A 22,377-nucleotide genomic window follows, 5' to 3' on the forward strand; every position below is an offset into this window, starting at 1 on the left:
CACCTTAGAGGCGGAGCAGAGCCAGCTTGCTGCAGTTAGGGTGTTTATTGAGGTCACGTTGGATTTGGATGTCACCTACATGTGTTGGTGTTCAGAGTAAAGAACCCTCCTCTTGTACAGCAAGAACCTGTGCATTCTTAGCTTTCTTGTTTAGATGTTGCAGTACCTCACACTGGGCTTGCAGGTGCCTTAGACAGTGGCCTAACCCGTTTTAATTGCTGACTGATCTCTTAGCACTGGTGGTCTTCTTTCACAGTGTGATGGGACCATGTACGGATCTTTACAGGTTGGTTTTCTGATGATACGGGGGCGTCGCCCAGAGGAGTGGGAGAAGAATCTAACATACCGATCAAATGTGTATGTCTCATCTGAATTCTAAGATGCAAAATAACATTTACAGCCTGCATCACAGTCCTAAGTATATTCAGAACATCGCTTCTAGTGATGGCCTCTCTAATGTGGCCTGTTTTCAGCAGAGTCCAGCCTCCTTAGATTTAGGACTTTAGGCAGTGCTTAATCTTTAAAAAAAATAAGTGCCAGGGCTCTCGTCAGGAGGCTGCTGCAGCTTGCACTACACATTGTCCCTGCCATGCTGCCAATAATAGTAAAAACACAACTACTAAGCATCACACTCCTACAAATGTGTGAAAATTCAGACTATTCCTGGGCCCCCAAAGCTATAAGAATGGCAAGGGCAGCAGGCAGTAGTAATTTTGAATGTACATTAAATTAATAATTGACTGTGTTGGTGTGGTCATCTTTAAATTAGCTACACAGCACCACCTTGTGGCAGAGTGTCACAAGCACTGGTGTTGACAATTAAGTGCTGGTGCCAGCTTAAATTAAGCACTGACTGTAGAAAGGCTGTGAAGACAGAGCTGTTTGCTTATCAGAGACATCTGTTGCTCATAAAATAAAGAATCTTTATATTCACTGGAAAAAACAAAGGTTAAAGTGACGTTGCAGTTAGGTGAAAATATCAGTTTAAAAGTAACATCTTAAACTAAAAAAACACGGGAATTCACCAGTTATTGTTATTTCAAGTAATTATACCCCTGTACACTCCATGTACAGTGTTGTCATCAATGATGTAATTTTATATTTTCATATGTCATCAGTGATGTTAATAATGATCTACCGAGGTATCCAAAGATATTGTAGTAGACACCTAACTCACCTAATCGTGACATGCTTCTTTATCGGCACCTATCCACACCCTGGTAGGGTAGTACCACCAGGGCAGACTCAACCAAAAGAATGGGAGTTCTTAGATAATGTTTTTGCGGAGAATGCAGGGGTCCAGATATAAGAGGAAAAATGTAAAATACCCTGCAGTATATCCTAAAGGATTCTATATTTGTAGGCTACCAGGTGTATAAATAAAATATGCTCCAGGATTTTATTTGAGCCTTAATTTCTGAACTAACCCTGATTTTCCAATGCCAACATGTTTCAGCACACACCAAGAGCCGGAACACGTCTGGGGACTTCGTCAGGGCTAAGTGTGGATCTCTGCCTAGCTGCGCATGCATTACATGCACATATGTGAGGCCTAAGGCTCTCACCTGAGTTAGTACTCCATCAGTTAGGGATACTCTATCTTTGGGCTGTTCTAGGGTCATGCGTGCCTGGTGCCTGATGCCATCCTATAGTCACACTTGTGTCAAGGAACTGGCACCGTCAGTGCACCTATTTGTTGCTGCTGCTCAAACTGCTGTTGAATCAATTAAAACCTTGGAACATATTTAATTTATACCCCTGGTACCCTAGAAGTAAGGAATCCTTTAGGGTATACCATGTGGTATTTTTAATTTCCCTCTTTTTTCTTGATCCCTGCATTATCCAGAAGATCATTATCTAAGAACTCCCATTGTTTTGGTTTAGTCCGTAGTTGCTACCACGCTACCAGGGTGTGGATAGGCGCCGATGATGAAGCATAAGTGAGTTCGACGTCTACTCCAATATCTGTGGCGACCTCGGTAGGACTGCAAAATGGTGTCTCAACTGGACTGCACCCTTTTTACTTCTTTCTCCCAGTTGCCCATGTGTGAATAAGGGATTATTTGGGAGAATGCAACTGGGTATGTTATCTATCGCTCTCTCTGTGTGAAAAAACTTTAACAATGATGTCACAGAACATCTCTTGAGTGATGTAATATGTGAAGTCATAAGCAGCTGCATCTTTTGTTTTCTTAATAACAACCCCAAGAGTAATACATATATATCCACTCCACATAATTGCTGCCCACCGTCATACTCCTAATTGAAGAGGGTGTCAGCATAGCAACAAAGTCAGCAATCTCTGTAATAATCTCACCAAATACCTTTTACTTTTCTCATAAAAAAAGGCCGCCAGCATGCCGGGGTTGTCTGTTTCTCCTTTTTTTTCTAAAATGCTCGCATTGACGCGTTTCGGCTGCACCCGCAATTGTGATTTGGTGTGAGACACACACACAAAAGCTAATTTAAGAATGCAACACACATTCAATTGCTACAAAATGTAATCAATGTAATATATCAACAGAGATAAAGGATCCCTTCCAGTTTATCATTCCTTTCTGCTTTTTCTCATTTCACATTCTTCTCTTAATGGCAGAACCAGCGGCCTGTTGAAATCAGCTATGACCGGCGCCCCCAGGAGCAGCTGATTGAGCTGTCAGGTGTCCTGGTCGTGGACAACGTCACTTTGGCCGACCTTGGGAAGTATGTGTGCACGGCGAACAACGGCATGCAGAAGTTCCAGGAGAGCACAGAGGTCTTCGTGCATGGTACAGCAGAGCAGGCATCTTCTTGCCTCAGGGGAGGCCGCAAGGAGACAATGGGTGGGATGGGACTTGCTACCGGTGGGGCTGGCAAAGGTTGTGAGCAGGTGGGAAAGGGGCGAGAGGGTCGGTGAAATTAAGCGTGTCAGGAGAATAGAAGCTTCTGCTCAGAGGTGTTATACCTATATGTGCAATGTGCATAACTGAGTCTGGATACGGTGTTAAAGTAGGACCTTCGTATAGGTGCACAGCTGCTTAGCAGCACAGATGATGAAGCATCCGGCCCACATCCCCAAGCACTCACCCTTTCTTGGAACTCACCCATCCCCATTTCCTTTTTCCCACCTCCTGCCCTCTAGACCACCGTAGGCACCCAGTGCCATCTTAAAGATATTTATGACCCAAGACTAGATGTTATTCGTGAAATTGGCATGCCCAGCTATCAAATAAAAAGAATGTTTGTTTTTGATGCACTCCATATAGCACAACTGACTATCCCAATCACTTTACCAGGTGGAGTGGAGGCCCCGTAATGTAGGGGGCCTTAGCAATTGCTCACTTTGTCTATGCCTTAAAATATCTATGTAAGCAAGCCCCCTTCCTCCACCCACGTTCCTCATACTAGAGATCCCTCACCCCTTTTGTGTATCACCTTCCAAATTCATACATATGTTCTATCCTAGTGTGAAGCCATGGGATTTAGTATCGAAAGCACAAGGCAAGAACAAAGATCTGTACAGATTGACTGGATGAAGTGATACAAATTCTCCCCACAAAAAACTCAACACCCTACAACTAGAGCTGCCTTGTAACAAGTTAGTAGAAGGTGTGCGCTACTACTGCAGCACAAATGCAAGTCTGCGTAAAATAAAAGTGCTACATCTGGGGTACACCTGAGACTAGTCTCACATTCAGATTCACCACAGGACCTGAAGAGGGATCACTGCAATGGGCCTAAAGGTGGTATTATCCAATCAATCGCTGTGGCACCAGGAGGAAATTCAGTTATCAGACTCTGTAGCAATCAGCTGCCGAGCCAGGCACAGAAACCTCAATGTGCAAAATATCTACATATTGTAGGTACAAATAAACAGATGTTTTAGTTACCTGATTTAGCCCAGCATCAAGTATGGATAAGAGCCCTCAGGTGGGGGGGGGGGGGAGATGTGTGTGTGTGCTTGTGCGTGTGTGTGTGTTTCAAGCATGAGGGTTTCGTTCCAAAGTACCCCGAAAGACATTTTTAGGTGTGCTTGATAAGGGGAGAGCAGATGGGCAGGAAGAGTCAGTTTGATATATATTCTTGTGACTGAAGGCATATCATGACTCAGTGCAAGCTCACATTGATGCCGAGTGTTAGCTACTTTCAGAGGGAACTGAAGAAGCTTGTGCCACCAGTTTCTGGCCTGTGCCGGATCCAAGTCTGAGAAAACTGGTTAAGAAGATAATTGCAGTGCAAGGGAAAGAAATGGCAATGATGATCTATACACTGATGACGTATTCGAAAATTCTGTAATGGTGAATGAGATCTCAGGAGCCATTTGAATGGGAATCTGTAGGGTGGTGATGATTGCACACAGTGTGTTGGGTGCACTAAGTACTAAAGTCGGAAAGGATTTATAGAGAGTCAGTGTAAAATTGATTGTACCAATCCAATCCAACAAGCTTTATTCAACAGATATGTCATAAAAGCACGATACATAAAATAAATATTTCATAGGCCACAATGTATAAACACAGTTAAAACCATTGTTAGGGTGCTTAAAATCTGTCATCAAAAATAATAAAACATAATTAATACAGTTTAAAACAACTGGAAATGCTAACACTTAGAAAAACAATTGCAATTCATGACATTAGATAATACAGGGATATAGAAGTTAAGTCATGAGTAGTTAACACATATCCAAATGTACCAGACATTGATACAGTACCTAATATATGAGTATCCAGCTTCATATACACATGTGAGAATGATAAATGACAAATAAAAACCTACAATTTATAGGGAGTGACTGTAATCTAATAGCCCAGGTCCATCCCAAAATTTTTGCTAGTGCAATGACAATGGGGGTTGATGTGTACATGTGAAATATTCTTTGCACGTCACCACTCCTTCTGGTGTCCAATCACCTACAAATTGGCGTGAGCCACGCTCAACGAGGGGCAGTATATGCTGGGCAGACAAACAATAGGTGGGCCAGTGACTCCAATTGGGCCTGACAAGCAGGACACATTCTATCGCCTGAAGTGACCCATCTTGATGTATAGGATCTTATTGGTAGTGAGCCCACCCTAAATTGGAAGAATAACTTCTGATCGTATGGTTTAGCTATTATATCCCAATACTGCTCCAGGCTTGGGAATGGTGTAACTCCTAGAAATCCTCCTGTCAGTGAAGACGTGTCACTGTTTCTGTATGTGTTTTGAGTCACCAAATCCCAGTATTTTTCTTTTAAGATCTCCTCGGAGGGGAACAGGGCACATGATGGATTTTCCCACAGTGTAGTCATGTCAATGCTTACTAGGGAGACTCTGACCTCCCGTAACCATTTAATTTTTTGCGAGAGCGGTCTGCTTTGATTAAGTCTTTGAGGCCTGCAGCGTAGTACACCAGATTCTTCGCCAGTACAATATAGGGCGCAATCTCGCTATATCAGACAGTGCTTTTCTACCAAAGTCATAAAGCAATGGACGCACTGGGGTGCTTTGCGGGAGACTGGTGGTCTTACGTAAAAACCTATTTTCTGCTACAGTTAGCTTGGACAGGTTCTCGTACCCCCAAAGCTCTGCCCCATATAGGGCACAGCTGACAACTTTTATGTTGTATATTTGCAGCACCGGACTAACTGGCTTTGTAAGAGAGGTATTAAACTCAATTTGTAAGGCTCCAGATAGTTGTCGGTGCATCAACGTAGCCGAATCAATCTGGCGATTCCACCTCAAATCATTTTGCATAATAACCCCCAGGTATGTGAAGGCACTAACTTCCAGGGGACGGTTGTTCATAAGTATGTCTCCTCTGAATGCTCTATGCGGGTTGAAGGACATAAATTTCGTTTTTGACGCGTTAATTTCCAAGCCCCGTAAGAGACAGAACTCCTCAAAGAGTAACAAGGCTCGCTGAAGACCGCTCGGGGTTTTTGAGATAATTAACATGTCATCCGCGAACATTAGAATAGGAATTTTCAGGCCTGCTAGGACTGGGGCATCAGTGGGAGTAGACTCCAAAAATGTTGCAATCCTGTTGATAAACAGAGAAAATAGTGTGGGTGCCATAACACAGCCTTCCATTCACCACATTGTGGAGATATATAAATATTGACGTCTCTACAGATTTTGAGAGAGCTATACTGCAGATGTGACAGCTATACAAATGCGTATAGAGGTGGTACACAGAGATATCCCTGGAATCAGAAGGCGAAGAATACTGCTCTACTAGAAGATGTGTTAACTGGAGAGGTCTGCAAGGTAAATGAAGATCTAAGAAGTTGATGAAGGGAAGTTGCCCCCATGCACAGCTATTGTGTTAAGCAGAGAAGTGCAAATATGTCCAAACTGGTTTTGTCAAACCGTTTTTTTGGGTCATCTATAGAGGCTATGCACTGTATGCTGTAATTCACTTACGCACAAACAGGTGCCTTGTCATACATTTCGCCAGTGTATGTCACATGGTTCTATACTAGGGCTTTCATTTTCTATATGACAGAAATTAGTCTTGCTGCCTTTGTGTTACAGCGAGGTGCGCAGAGATGTTTAGCATACCCTGTATGCCTGTTGTCTCAGAATGGGGAATGTGGATTGTCATAGTTGTACGAGGATCAAAGAGTTAATTGGATACTGACCACCCCTCTTCCAACCCCTCCTCTGCAATGCAGTATATGTTTCAAGATTAAGAAGATTGCTGTTCTGGCACAGAATGATTGAGCTGATTATATTTTTATTTCCCACTTTATAGGATGCGCCTTTACTCAGTGCTTAATTTCTTAAGAAATAAGTGTAAGGCCCCTCATCAGGTGGCCACTGCAGCTCGCACCAGGCATTGCCCATGCCAGCGCTGCCAATGACAGTACCAGCAGAACTACTAACCATCACACTCCTAAAAGTGTGACAGTACAGACTATTACAGCGCTATAAGAATGGCTTGGGACGCAGATATTGGTCATTGTTTAAATGTGTTGAATTAATACACTACTATTGTTATGCTCATTTCTAAATCAGACAAACATATGGCAGACTGTCATAAGTACTGGTGTTGAGAATGAAGAGCCTGTGTCGAGCACCGGTAACCACCAGTTCAAATTAAGCACTGCCTTTACTACTTGAAACTTTGGTTACATGGAGCCCACTTTAGTAAGGTATTGGCACCTCCCAACAGTAGGAGTGTTTGTCAAAAGTTCAGTTCACGTCCAGCTTGCAGTTCCATTATATATGTGTATTAACTTTGTTTTTCAGAAAAGCCATTCATCAACGTTGACCAACAAGACGAGCTGGTTGTTGAAGCTACAGCAGGTGACAAAATCGTAAGGCTGCCGGTTAAGTTTGCTGCCTACCCGCCTCCAAAATTCCAATGGTAAATACCCATAGTACTTTAGAATCACCTCTCTTGCTTTCCTTGATTCCTATGAATGTGCACTCACCTGTCTCCTCGTGGCTCCATTTAGGAGTAATTGTTTTAGAGAGGTCCTAGACAAAATTCACACAGAGGAGAGCAAGAAGCGACTGCATTCTCTGTGAGTGTATTTCGGTGCCAGATTATGGGCTTTTCAATCGTCACCTAATATGGTTTATCCTATATTCCGACGATAAGGTTACATGTGCAATCCAGCCACAGCCCATGCAGGTAAGAGCGGTGGGGTTGGGCTGAGGGGGGATTTCAACATACGACCGCGAGAGAAAATTAAATAAATAATGTATTTTCCCTCGTGGTCGTATGTCGAAATCCCCCGGACAGCGGCTGGTGCAATCAAACCTGTAATATCACAATGGGATAATCTCAACCCTCCCCATGCTTAGTAGATGCTCCTACTTCCCACCTCATATGAGTAATTAGCCTCTCCCCTCCCTAAAGATAGGCCAAGTTCATCTAATAGTCACACATATCCCTGTCCCAGGCTATGTAAAGAAAGGGTACCCCATCTGCCATCCCACTGGGTAAAACCCTACAGCACTGAGAACCTCAAACGTCACCTTTTTGTTGCGTATGAAAGTATAAGTCACAGCGATAATTCTGGTCATGAGTTGTTAGATTACGGCCTCCGAAAGCCACCAAAAGAGTCAAAATCACGATTTTCACAAGCTCCAAATCACCACCTAAGTGTGCACAGCTAAGTCTGTCTGGGCCAGGGTAACAGCACATGAAGCTTAAAATAAGGTGAAACAAATAATCAGAGACAAAATAAACTTTACAGTCTCAGAGGGAATAGCAAAGATGTGCCCCAAACCTGTGCCCTCACTGCTGTGAATCAGGCCAACGCTAGTCGCCTTCAAGCAATTACTTTTCTGTTGTCTGGAATCCTGAGTATAAAACATAGTTCTCAACTATATCCCTCCATGGAGACGGCTTCAACATTTGCAGAGTAGAACAACACTGTTTGTGCCTGAAGAAGGGGACCCTTACCAAGACTGCAGCCTGAATCAGCCAGTTGGGCGGAAGGAAACTCTGGAGCAAGCTTCCTAAAGTTTCTGAGAATTCTTCATGTAAACAGCCAGGGCACCTTTTACCACAAAGTTACTGAGGAGAATGAGAAAGGTTTCCTTATCAATGTAAGACTTACCTTCAACCCTTACCCCGTCATCCCCTGCATCTTTGGTGCCCTTTCTAGCTGCACTCCAGAAGCAGCTTGCAAACCTTGATTGACATGAAGGGTCTGAGGTGTTGCAGAATACAGGGAAAGGGACAGACTCAATGGGTTCGGTCACAAGTCTCTACCACATATAAACGACCAAATTATTAGATTATCATTCCTCTCATAACAGTTCCAACTTCATGATGGATTTAGGGCATTATTTGCAGGGATTCTGCACCCCCAAAAAGACTTGCACCCTAGTATTGAGAGCCCGACCCTGTTACAGTGCTCCATAACCCTTTGGCAACAGAAACGCATATCGCATGCAGTAAATGTAAACCTTCTATATGTCATGACTCTCCACAGGTTTAAGGATGGGAAAGCAATCGCAAACAATGGCAAGCATCGTCACCTGGAGCAGCTGCTGCAGATCAGGGATGTGTCGGAGCTGGATGCTGGGATGTACACCCTGGAGCTCGAGAATGAGCAGGCTGGCCTGAGAGAGCGAGTGAGCATCCACCTTATTGTCAATGGTAAGGGAGAAGCATGCAGCTGGCAGGGCATTGAGTTACTGTTCATAGATCTACAGAGACAAGAGCATGGTTTTTGAATGCGTGAATCAAAGCCTTTTGTATAGCACTTCTGTTGAAATTATGCAGTCGAAGCGCTAGTCTATTATGGGTTACTTTAGGCACACCACCAAGGAATCCAGGTAGGGAGAGGAAAAAGGCTCAGGTGTGATATGCTTTGGCAAAGAGCCCACCATTAGGAGTTGGATTTCGAATATGAAGTTGTGTTTCTGGACTCTCAAGGATTTTGACATGAGATGCCAGAAGTGGGTGCTGTTGAACTTCCATGTCCTTTTCATGTGAGGTCCTCCTTAACACAAATAGCCAAGACCGGACAAGGTCAGTCAATGTTTGCAAAAGGTGAGTTGGACCAATCTACACCCTACCTCAGCCTGCCACCCTCACATTTTACCAGTTGGATGAATTGCCACATTTTACCATTAGTATGAATTGCCATCCACCCTCACAAAAAAAGAAATTCTGAAAGCAGTGAAACTTTCCCAGATATATTTTTGTCTGTGATGGGAAAAGCACTTGGTGACTTTAAGGAGGCTGTAAGCACTACAGGTTGAGAGTTCTGCCTAACAGAGCATATGTGGTACTGTCTTTAGCAGATGCTAATTTGTCCAGCCAACAGGCAGCAGAAACTGGACCTGACTGATTACCCATCAAGCAAAATGTGTGTTATCTGACAGTCCATGGTATACTAATGCTCATATTTTTCTTGGTGGCTGCAAGGTATTGTATCAACGTTAAGTTAGGAAGAGGACCAAACACGTGCTAGAATAATTCTGCACTAAATGGGAAGATTACATTTGGACTTATGCACTTTTTGGAACTACAGACATGGTGTGACAAAAAAAGTAAACACTAAAATACAGGAAAACAATTAGACACAGTGTCAACAGTTTTCATTTGAAAAACACATTTACAGTTTGAGAAATAAACCATAATAAACCATAATAATTGTGAAGAAATATAATCTGAATGTTCAGCTACATGTAGATATTCTATTACTGTACACTTTTTCATAATTTTGAATTGCAAACTTAATGAAAAGTTAAAAAAAAGTTCTGAAAACTCCCCCCAGAGCCACAGTAACCACAAACATACTTGCTCAGCATAAACAGTGGGAGGAAACATCACGGGCAGTATTATGGAAGCGCCCGGGGGGAGCAACGGGCGTTTGCGCCCACTTTGTGCGCCTCCAGGGAACTTTAGTATTACAGAAGGGGCCACAGGCATTGGTGCGTCCCCTTCTGTATTACCGATAGCGCTGGCGCACAGGGGCGACTCCTCCGTTGGAGCGGAGGAGTGTCACCCCACTTAGACCCCCACCCCAAGCCCCAGGGATGAAAAATAAAATGGTAATTCAGTACCATTTTATTTTTCATGCCTTGTCCCAAACCGAGTGTCAGGACGGGGGCGGGACCACTATTGAGTGACAGCAGCATATCACTCAGCAGGGAGGAGAGTGGGTTGGCAAAGCACTGTTTAAAGTGCACATTTCTTTTTGGCTGACCCCCTTGCAACGGCCAGCCACACATGCTCACTTCAAACAGCACTAACCCAGCTAGAGCAAGCCAAAGTCTCAAGAGTGCTGTGGAGTACTGAGAGAGGCTGCTCCCACCAATCCTAAGGCTGCTCTCATGCTGGTGAGAGAAGCATTAGGATTGACCAAGGGAGTTGCTGCTTCCGGTTCCAGTTCCAAAGTAGAGGTCAGGACCGGAGGACAGAGGAAGTCTTATTCGTGCATGGAAAGTTATTTTTTAAAATAAATTATTAGGCTCTTTTATATATATATATATATATATATATATATATATATATATATATATATATATATATATATATATATATATATATATATATATATATATATATATATATATATATATATGTATTCACTGAAAAAACCATAGGTTTCATGCACGTTATAGTTAGGAATTAGCATTTAAAAAACTTTTGAAATTCACTGAAAAAAACATAGGTTTCAGGGGCGTTAGAGTTAGCTGGACATTTCCCTCGTACAAAACCCTAGAAATTCCCCTGTTATAGTTAGTTCAGCTAACTATAACTCGCGCCCCCGCAATGCACTGCTGATGACGTCACATATTACATCACTCATGACATGGTCAGTGACATCACTGATGACATCACTGATGACATCTCAAATTACATCACTGATAACATCATTGATGACATCATCCAGTGTCTGTGTGTTTCTATAAACTTTAAATATGTTTATTATATATAGGGAAAGGCATATTGAAGAATGAGTGAGTGTAGAAGTGTGTGAATGGATGATTTTGTAGGTGCGTGACTGACTGTATAAGTGAGTCATTAAATGTATCTTACTGAATGCATGAGTTAATTACTAAACTGTGTGAAGGACTGTATGCGTCTGTCTGTTGGTGTGTAAGCGGAGGCATGGTTTTGTGAATAGGTATTTGAATGTCTATATAAATTATTGATTGGTTGTCTGAGTATCTGTATGGGTACCTGTGTGTTCGTGTGGGTGGATGTGTGTGACTCTGTGCATAGATGTGTCAGTGGGTGGTTCACTGGGTGCATGGTTTCAACACTAGGTCTGTAATGGACTGTATGGGTGGGTGAATATCTGTATAGTTGTGTTAGTGTGTGAATATATATTTCATTAGTACATGTGTAATTTACTACATATGTGAACGGCAGTATATATGTATGTTGGAGTACCGAAATAACTATAATTGAGAGTGTGTGATAGTGTGAGTGGCTGTATGGATGAGTGTATGCTTGTATCATTGATTGTAGAAGACCATAAGAATATGCTAGTATTTGTATGACTAATTGAGCTTGTGTGTGTATAATTGTATAGGTGAGTAAATGGCAGTGTGATTAATTACTTGCATGACTGAGTATGTGTGCGAGTAACTCTATGGATGAGTAGCGGTGTGGGAGTGTCTATATAGGTGTATGAGTGCATATGATAGCCCTGTACTGAGTGACCATAAGTATCAGTGACTGTATGGGTGAGTGAGTGGATGGGTGTTTAGACCCAAGACTCTGTGATGGGGTATGTACTTATTGGTGTTGGAGTGTCTATGGTTTTGAGAGTGGCAGTATGTAATTTAGAGTGGGTGTATCAAACGTTATATTAGGGTGTGACAAGAAGCATCAAATGATCACATGAATTACATCATCAGTGATGCCATCAGTGATGTCATTTGAGATGTCATCAGTGATGTCATCAGTGATGTCACTGACCATGTCATGAGTGATGTAATATGTGACGTCATCAGCAGTGCATTGCGGGGGAGCGAGTTATAGTTAGCTGAACTAACTATAACGGGGGAATTTCTAGGGTTTTGTACGAGGGAAATGTCCAGCTAACTATAACGTCCATGAAACCTATGGTTTTTTCAGTGAATTTCTAAGGTTTTTTAAATGCTAATTCCTAACTATAACATACCTGAAACCTATGGTTTTTTAAGTGAATTTCAAAGGTTTTTTAAATGCTAATTCCTATCTATAACTTATCTCCAAAGCTATGATGCTTAATGATTTTCATAGGATTTCTAAATCTTTATATTTCAGTGTGTCAATTCCTTTAATTATGTTTTTTATATTGTTTTTTCACCATTTTTAAAACTTTTTTTTCCAATTAATTCTTTTAAAAATTAAAAAAATAAAATATTTGTAATTTTTTCAAAACTATTTTTATATATTTTTGAAACTATATTTTTAATACTTTCTTATTTTTTTTTACAAGTTTTTTTCGGAGCCGCGCACCCAACACGTTAGGAACCGCGGACCCTACGCGAGAGAAATCATGCACCCAACGCGATAGGATGCGCAACTCCTAATTTTACCGTAAAAAAAAAAATAGCCCCTATCACTAATTTTTATTATCCCCGGGGACCCCTATCCCCCGGGGCTTATAAAAAACGTTGAGGACCGTGGGGGGAGCCCCAACGCCCCCACGATCCCAGCCGGCTCCCCGCGTCCTTCGGGAGCCGGCATTGCTTTTCCACATGGGGAGCTACTGACATGCAACTCCCCATGTGGAAAAGCAATAGTATTTGGATTTTGAAAGAGAGAGCAGGTTTCCCTGCTCTCTCTTTCAAAATCCAAACGAAGTTTGCTATGGGAGGGCGGGAGACTCCCGCCCTCTCATAGCAAACAACAGTGTCCTGGGGGTGGCGGTCCCCAGGGCACTCGAGTGCTCCAGGAGGGGGGCCACGCAGCCCCCCTCCCTCAATAAATAAAGCCCCGGGGGGTGGTGGTCCCCGGGGCTTGGGGGGGCGTTCAGTTCCCCCCCACCCTATTTATTTTGTAGCTCCGGGGGGTAACAGTAACAGTCCCGAAGCCCGCGCTTCGGTTTTCTTTTTTTTACGGCCGGGTCCGCGCACCCTGAGCGCATTTTACCATTTAAAAAAAAAAAAAAAGGGGAGGGCCCTGGGGGGTCCTTCTGGAACCCCCTAAGCAACACTAGAGGGTCAGAGTATTTCTACCCTGCCCCCTTTACACCTTTCACACACTTATTTCCATTACTTCCTCAGCCTCGCTTCTACCGAGGCACAAAATGGCTGCCAATAGTTCCTGGTTTCGAATGTTGACAGACACTTGACAGCCAATTAGCATTCAGCACGTGATCGGGAGGGTGCGCGCACGGTTCGCAGAGGGTGCTCTCAGGGTGCGCATAGGGTGCGCGGATCCTCCGAGGCCATAGATATATATGTACTTCTAACTCTAATTTTCTTAGGAACTACTGAACGAATTTACACCATTTAAGCAAAAGGCATGAGTCTGAACTGAAGACTACCTCTTTGCCAAATATGGTGTAATTCCGTTCAGCAGTTCGGGCTGTAGCTGCGTCAAAAGGTCCTATGGGAAATTGCATGAGGAAAACGCATTTTGGGACCCCCTTTTTGTCAGCCCCCGCTTGACGAATCACCCCAAAACTTTCAGGATAGGAGCGGACCGGAGCTGGCCAAAAGTTTGGAAAATTTCACAGAGATTCGTCAACCGGCACCAGACTTATTGGGAATAGAATGTTGCAGATTTCCTATGGAAAATAGGTCCTAACTATAACTACCTACTGGCGACCGCCAGTAGGTAATATATATAATTTGCGCTCGCACCTGCCTCCCCCCCATCACCTCCGTAGATGCCAGCCCGCACTGATGGCGCACATTAAGCACCAGCGCTATCTTCAGAGTGTGTTCCTTCATTTGCATGGGGGCATGGCCCAAAGCCAATGAGGGTATTCCTTTGCCTCTGCACCCGCGCCGTATTATAGCTGCGGGCACTGAGGCAAAAAAGCTGTTGAGAAGTGCACTGACAGTGTGCCACCTAATAAGTGGCGTACTGGCAGTGCCCCCCTGATGGTAGCCCTCTGGAGGGGATGAAGGGGTCCCATTGACCCCCCAGACAACTCCTTGCAGGCGGAGTGAGTAGCAATCTGCTTTGGTAACCAAGTTTCAATAGTTAGTTTATTGTTATATTTGTTAGTGCTATCACATGTAGCTTACGATAAACAGTTTTAGTCTTGTGCACAAACATGCATTAATCTAGGTTCTTGTTGGTGAGATTACTTTGATATGGATTGCTTAGGTCTGGGATGGGAAGTTGGTGTTGATTAATTACATTAGAGGAGAAGGAGAAAAGGTCGAACAATAGTAGTTTTCTGCGAACATGTACATTAATCGATGATGTGAGCAGAGAATACATGCAAGGTAATTGAATCGTATGTTCTAAATGGGAGAGAGTATCTGGAGATAGCAAAGCAATCTCAGTAGCGTTGGCAAATGGGAAGTAGATAGAGGCAGAAGAGACATTTGGTAGAAAGGAGTCGGATGTATTTCATGCACGGAGATAGTAAAATAGGCACAATTTGAAGAGGCTTTACATAACTTAAACATAATCTGTACTCAGTTTTATGGTTCATGATGTTGAGTTCTGACATCCTTGCTAGACAGTGATGGACAATGTAATAAGATTGATCATATGTCTTCCAATTTTTCTATCTGCCAACTTTTCGAACAAGAGACGTTTTTGATTCTGCCTTTCACACACACTGCAATAAAGTGGAAAGAATCATCTTGAATGGTTATATAAAGCCGTCTTTTGCATACAAGTTTGAAACAAAATGAAAGATTTGGGCAGCATGATGTCCTTCGATGGTCTTGAGCTGGTTCTCACTGTGTCAAGGAGACATCTATTGGTAGACATATGTGTCAATATTAGTCATGAGACTAGTATTAGTGTTTCAGGAAAAGGTAACATGTTCATCGTCTTTGTTGAGTCACTGTGGGAATAACCAACTCTTAACTATTCTCTTGCATACAGGTGGTACTCCGTTATTCTAATCTATCTAGGTAGTGAATTCCATAGTTTGGTCACTTCAATGGAGAAAGTAGAGCTGACAAAGATTTTCTTCCTGTTGCCTGGAATTAGATGTGGTGTCACCCTAGAACCTAAGTCCCTAGGTTGGAATATGTGGTGTTCATTGCAGGAATTTCTGTCTTTTACTGTTTATTGCCCTGTGGGTGTGGCATTATATTGTGAAGCAAGATCTTCTTGCAGTTAGCAGCCATTGTAGAGCTTTTAAGGTAGGAGAGATGAATGTTTATAGATCAGCATGTAGAATAAATCTTGTTGCTGAATTCTGAATTATCTGTAGTCTTTTCAAGGTTGAGAGAGGAATGCTATGATATAATCCTATAGCGAAATACAGTTTTCAGATTATTATTCGAGTAGTTGATTCATGTTTTTGAGGGAATGCAAAATGGGGAAAATACGATTGAGTGTTTTCATGGTGTTGAGGGTCGCCTTAAACAGCTTATCCACTTGGGCATTCGGGGAGCATGTAGAATCCTTTGCAATTCTAAGATTTCATGTCACTTTTTGGTGTTGGGTTCACCTCATTTGGCCAGAAAGTTAGTGGATTCTGAGTTTTTCTTTTGCCACAGTTTAGTGTTTTAGTTTTTGAAGTTATTCCATATTATCCATGAATCAATGACAGTTGTTGACTTGTGATTTTCCAAACCCTTTGGGGTTTTCCAGCTTGAGAATTATATGTGCATATACAGGTAAATCTGAAACTGTTAATTAGATCTGGTAATAGTTTCATGTAGTTGTTGAAGAAGAGTGGTGAGATGATGCATCTTTGTAGGGTATATGAATCAAGTAAAAGCTGTAGTGCAGGTAAGAAGAAATCCAAGCAAGAATGATGCCATCTACACACACTTCCTTTCTTAGGTCTGAGTTTTAAGGTGCTGTACTTTGGCAAAAGCCCCTGATAGAACCAGGAGTAGTAATACAGCCACATTGTTCATAAAAAACATGTTTTAGATTGTCACAAATTGTGAGTTGGGCTGATGCAATACTTTTTCCTGAGTGGAATCCTGTTTGGTAGTCTGGGAGTAGATGGTTTCCTTCTATGTACTGCACTATCTACATGAAAGCTGCCTTTCATGAGTTTGCCAAGGGAAGGACCACTGGAGATTGGACTGTAATTTTTAAGGTCCTGTGGGATGAGGATGTTTTTCTTAAGTAAAGGGCATGTGTATGCCTTATATAGTTCCTCTGGGAAAGGCTCAGTGGTTAAGGAATTGTTTATAATGTTTCTGACAGGTATAGCTGCAGATGTTGCTTTAGTATCTTTATGTGCCAGCTTACGTTATGTAATGTGTCACTAACTTGCTGCAGAAGTCCTGAGAGATTGGAGTGGAGATTTGAGAACTATCCATATTTCAAAATTCTGATAGAATTTTGTGTGGTTCCTTGGTTTGGCAGGCATTTAGAATTGTAGATCCTGCAACAGTGAAGTTTATTTGGGGCTTTTTATGTATGCTTTGTACATCCTGTTTTTACTGTGCAAACATTGTTTGTTAAGATGGTTCTTTGATTTGTACAAGGTCCTTTGAAGTTTTGAAATGTGCCCTTTTATCTTTTTTAACTTTGCATTTTTCCAAGAAACTTTGGGGCATATTATCAAGAAACGGCGTTAAAATTATTGCCGCTTTAGCGGCAGAAAACTGCCGCTAAAGCGGCGATAATGGGCTTGATAATATGTCCTCGAGAAATCCAGAAGCCCATGTTCCAGTGTCAACATGGGCTTCTATTGGAATTCTCTGTGGCATATTATCAAGCCCATTATCGCCGCTTTAGTGGTAGTTTTCTGCCGCTAAAGTGGCGATAATTTTAACGCCGTGCTTGATAATATGCCCCTTTCTTTTTTGCCTTGTTTTCAAATTTTTCTTAGGGATTAGTCGTCAGTCAAAGGCTAGGGTAATCCATTCATAAAGATTCTGTACTAAGTTTATTGTTTCCAATTGACTGTAGTTAGCTGAGATTCCAATGCTTCAATGATAAATTTGTTCCAAAGTCTGTATGTTGTAGCAGGATGGTGGTATTCCGCAGATATTTCAGTAGGGATTTAGATTGAGAATAAGATAATGAAATGATCGGTCTATAAAACATGCGTATTTCCTCTATAGATGATGAGTTCCATATTGGAGAAGAAGACAGCTAAAGTGTGACCTGCTATGTGGGTTGGTCCAAAGAAGATCTGGTATAGGTTGTTCATGTTTAGACCAGACATAATGGTATTTGGCTGAAGCATGTTTTGTTTGTCAAACCAAATGTTTAGATCAGCAAGTGTGCATAGATTAGAGTATTTTATTTGCGGATCTGGTACTGTGGCTATGGAATGAACTTGCAAAAGCTCCATTGTTGGGTGGGGTGGGGTGGTGTGTTGTAGGATATTGGAAGTAAAAGTAGGGGGTTAGTCAAAATTGTGACATAACATACAAACTTGGGTTACTGTGCTGAGCCCCTTGATTCTTGTTATATATATTCCAGAATACAAATAGCAAGAGAAATAGATACCTCTCTTCCTTGGGGACAGAAACCCCCCTTAGTCTACTCTTCATGACTCACTTACGTCTCTGAGTAAGAAGAATGCCTGTCAGGTGACAAGGCAAGGTCTATTTCTGGCCAAGGTTAGAGGTATCTATAATGTGCTACAAGATTTGTAGCATATTTTTTATGACAATAGAATGATGCAGAAAAATGACATAGGTAAAGGTTTTAGGGAAACGATATACATAGAAATAACGAATAGAGCTTTGCCTTTGACTAATGAGTGTGCAGTAAATGTTTCTCTGAGGACAGAGCAGTGTTCAGGAGGTGCATCATATCTATGCCAACACAAAGACATTGTTTATCAACAAGGGATAATGAGAACAAGAGGACAGACTGCCCCCCCATCCTGTCTTCTGGGCACTGGAGACAGGAACTCCAATACTCTTTTAGGTTGTTGTCAATTTGGGACAATAAACCTTCCGTCCGGTTCTATGTAATCCAGACCTGAACTAGAGTAAAAATAATATAGGCAATTTCTCATGCAAGTCCTCTACTCAGTATGATGAAACATCTGCTGACCAACTAACTCAGCATTTAGTCTCTGGGCACCCCATGTGCACAACAGTTCCTCTCCTGAGAAAGCTTTGCATGTGAGTGCCATCTGGTATAGCCGTTTGCATATGTAAGGTCACAGAAGGGAATCTGCCACTCAAAATGTTGTAAATGTTGCATTGTCCAACCAACACCCTTGGATTGATTTTTGTCTCAAGTTTAAATATGTAGCTGAAAATCTCACTATGCCTGATATGGTCTTCCACCATTTCCAGGTACTCTGGTGTCTGCTCTCACTCTTGCCAGCCCATGGCATAGAATCAATGGCATGTGCCTTTATCTCAATGTGTTTACACTAAGATAGTGTTCTTATTACAGAGTCTTCACATCTGCTAGTTTTGACATGCCATTTTGTGAAGTGTGTGGCTGCCCTAATCATGCAGTATCTCTTCCAGTTTCTGCTTGTATCTCCAGGTCTCTGTGATATTCACTGACTGAAGAAAGATTTGTTTACCATTGCAGCTGGCCACAGTGACCCATAAAGGTCTCCATGGTATCAGAACTCAGTATTGGTGGACTCTGTTGAGCCCTTGTTGAAATGACAGCTATTGTCTCCATCCCTTGCGGTATTTCCACAACCTTTCCACCCAATCTCGGGAATGTGACACTTCAGGAATGGGGCAAAGAATAAGCAATTTAGATCCACCAGAGATCAGGGTAATAAGCTTCTCACTCCGTTTCATAAAAGATGGAAAAGACGTGTTTTCCCATCAATGTTTTTTCCTTGATAGTATTGTTGTAAATCACATGTATACACATATTACTATTTCTACGTAATTGTTCTTGTTGTAAAGGACTTCAAGGCCTCTTTGGGAAGGTGGTTAGCTCTGTATACATATAAAGTGAAAAAAGATGTTGAGGTGGGCATCTAAAATATTAACAAATTTGATTGGAGACATTGTTTCTATCATGTTTCAACTACAACTGCCTCTGTTTCTTGCGATCTGTGCACAAATAACTTGTTTGAACAGGGATCGCAATTGCAAGTGCTGCAGAATTTACCATATCCAGTAATTACCGGGTGCAATAATGTCTCAATCGCTGGATACATTTCAGCAGGTCAACACTGCCAACATGTTATAGGGGAAAAAGGCCCAGTTAGTAATGCCATATGTTAATTTCCATATGTTATACTATATTTTAGGCCAGAAGTATTAATAGGTGAAATTTATGGCACTCAGTAAATGGCTATCAGATATTACGAGATGCAATAAACATTACAACCCCCTCCAGGACACTTGTAATCAAGTTCTAAGTAGTGACATTGGAAAAGTCAAGGGAACATAAAGCAAAAGTCAAAGGCATTATATTTGAAGATAACAGTACTCTTTCAAGCTTATGGTCAGTACACCATAACAGCCCTGGGGTTCCACATTACATGGTGCTAGCTTGGTAAAGTTTTTAAAAATAGCTGCTATCATCTCAGTTGGATTTCACTCCCTAGCCGGGGAGTTTTTTTTAAGCTTTTGTTCTACTAACTTTGTATTTTCACAGTCATAAATATAAATGACCCCATAGCCAATGGGAACATAGTCTAAATACTGCAAAAAAAGATGAGTTCTCCACTGCCAAAAGCATTGCATTTAGAGCAATAAATCCTTCCGTCATAGTTCATGCTGACATCTCCTAAGTGCGGTTTAAAAAGACTTAATATACCTAGCTTTAAGTTCACCTCTACCGAGGATGTGAGGCATGGTACTATTACTCCTGGGTCCTAACATTTTCGAACATTCTCCTGGCTCCTGGCAGTGCAAGGTTAGCTGGCAGATAAGTCTAAGAATTTATCAGTGATTTTTTTCTTACAAAAGAATGGCAGGGTGGGGACAAAGTTAGTAACACAATAAGCAATCTTTACAAAAAACTGATACTACCCCAGACCAGCAGGTCTATTAGAAGCACTGATCTTTGGGGAAAGCACAACGTTCCACCACACTACAGCCCTTCTCTGAGTGTGTCCTGATAAAATATTCTCAATCAAGGAGATATTTTCTAAGCACACTATCTCCGCCTCTGTTTCAGCCTCCACCTTGGTTTCCGGGGTAGCGGTAGGAGTTGACGACGTCGTCACTGACCTGCCACACTGGCAATCTGCTCAGGAACCCGGCTCAGGCGTGGACGCAGAACTCGAGATCGCACTGAAGACCCGAGGACTGGGGAAAAAATTGCCTTCCAGCGGCACCATTGGTCCCAGCTTCTCGGATGTCTCCAGCCCACAGACCACCAGGGATCCCTCAAACAGTTTTCCCAGGGATTTCACTATGCCATCCGGAGCTGGAACTGGAACCCTTTCCGGTGCCCTAAGATGGCCATTAGGGTCATTGGAAGCTTCTGCTTCATCACCTTCTCCTGGCCATACAAACTTTGTGTCTAGGTCATGGAACCGGATCCACAGTCATACACCTAGGGACAACCAGTTGCTGTGGAAGAAGGCTCTGTCAGCCACTACTCTGGGTACTATTTTGAGTGACTTTATGACTAGTTCTTCTGATGTTTTAGAAACCACTGTGTCCTCCCTCTTAGACTCATCTGATGCCGCAAATCCCACACACACCAGTGTAGAAGGTGAGCCTTCCCATTAGTCTTCTTCTGCAAGGCTGTCCAGGTGATATCAAGCTGGAATATAATTATAAGCTGTAGTGGAAAGCCTGGTTCTGCTGCACTCATTATATTACTGTACTTTGGGAGACTGGTCTCACACCCCCAGTCATGCTCTGTCCACACACCCCTATGTCAAAAGATCCTCTTTAGCTTCACGTTGAATGCATCCTACAGTAACTGGTGCTCCTCTGATTATTATGATGACAATCGTATTAGAGCAGTGCCGTCTTAACTCATGGGCACGCTGGGCAGTTGCCCAGAGGCCCAACAAGCATATGGGCCCCTTGCAGACCAGAAATAAACCCAGATTTTCCGTTAAACATTATAATGCTGTGAAGATGGCCCTGTAAAGGTCCAAAATCCCTGGTGTCATGATGTATTCTTGGGAATTTATTTACGAATTATATTATTAGCATTTGTGGAACTTTACTTTCAGAAAGTATAATTACAGAGACATAAATTCCACCAGTAGGGCTGAATTAATGCATTTTCAAGTTTAAGGTTATTTGCGGTTTTTGCTTATTTCTGGGTGTGGCACCCATGTATGTTTGTAGGTATTCACATACATCTTGCAGATATTTTATCATCCAAGAATCACCTTTAAATTTGCTACTGTCCAAAGCAGGATTAAGTCTTGTTTCAGGCTGGTAAGGAAAAAGAAACACCTCCATTTTTAATCGAGTTGTTTGTTCACATGGAAAATAGTTCCCAAATAGTTCCCAGTGGGAAAAAAATAAATGTACATGTGCTAATAAATGTTAGTGATTTATTTATGCTCGACAAATTTGTCACCTGTTGAAAATTCCAGATGAATAAAGTTCACAATTTGTAATGCTCCAGGACATCTATAAATGCCCCAGATTTCCTGAACAGCTCCTAGAATGTTTTGAGAATTGTTAAAAAGTAAATATTCTGCTCCAAATGTTAGTCACCCTAGCAGAGTGATTTTCCATCTTTCAACTTGGTAATTTGTGAATCACCCTATATTTGAACACAGCATTAATTCAATGTGTTGATAGTTATCATTACTATTTAATAGAAAAACGTCTTACTCTGCCATACGGATGATGTTACCTTTGCTTGTAAAATAATCCCTTTGTGGACACTCTATATTCATGTAAGCAGAGCATATCAGAAAAATGTTATTCCAATACAACAAGCTGTGCCTATTGGATAACTACCTAAACTTTAAAATAAAGT

The 22,377-nt window shown here is 42.0% G+C and overlaps 1 protein-coding gene across 3 annotated transcripts in view; it reads left to right on the plus strand.

Moving 5' to 3' along the window:
• FLT4 (fms related receptor tyrosine kinase 4) overlaps positions 1 to 22,377 on the plus strand; it is a 486,636-nt gene that overhangs the window by 304,467 nt on the left and 159,792 nt on the right. For 2 of the 3 annotated variants that reach the window (XM_085617741.1, XM_085617742.1), the window contains exons 7-9: positions 2,597 to 2,768; positions 7,215 to 7,332; positions 8,915 to 9,081. In XM_085617741.1, the coding sequence (XP_085473867.1) occupies positions 2,597 to 2,768; positions 7,215 to 7,332; positions 8,915 to 9,081 (457 nt within the window). Of the gene's footprint in view, positions 1 to 2,596; positions 2,769 to 7,214; positions 7,333 to 8,914; positions 9,082 to 20,598; positions 21,142 to 22,377 lie in introns of all 3 variants that reach the window. The other variant, XM_085617743.1, reaches the window with a different exon arrangement.

This window comes from Triturus cristatus, chromosome 7, assembly GCF_964204655.1.
Source record: "Triturus cristatus chromosome 7, aTriCri1.1, whole genome shotgun sequence".
NCBI classification, from domain to species: domain Eukaryota; kingdom Metazoa; phylum Chordata; class Amphibia; order Caudata; family Salamandridae; genus Triturus; species Triturus cristatus.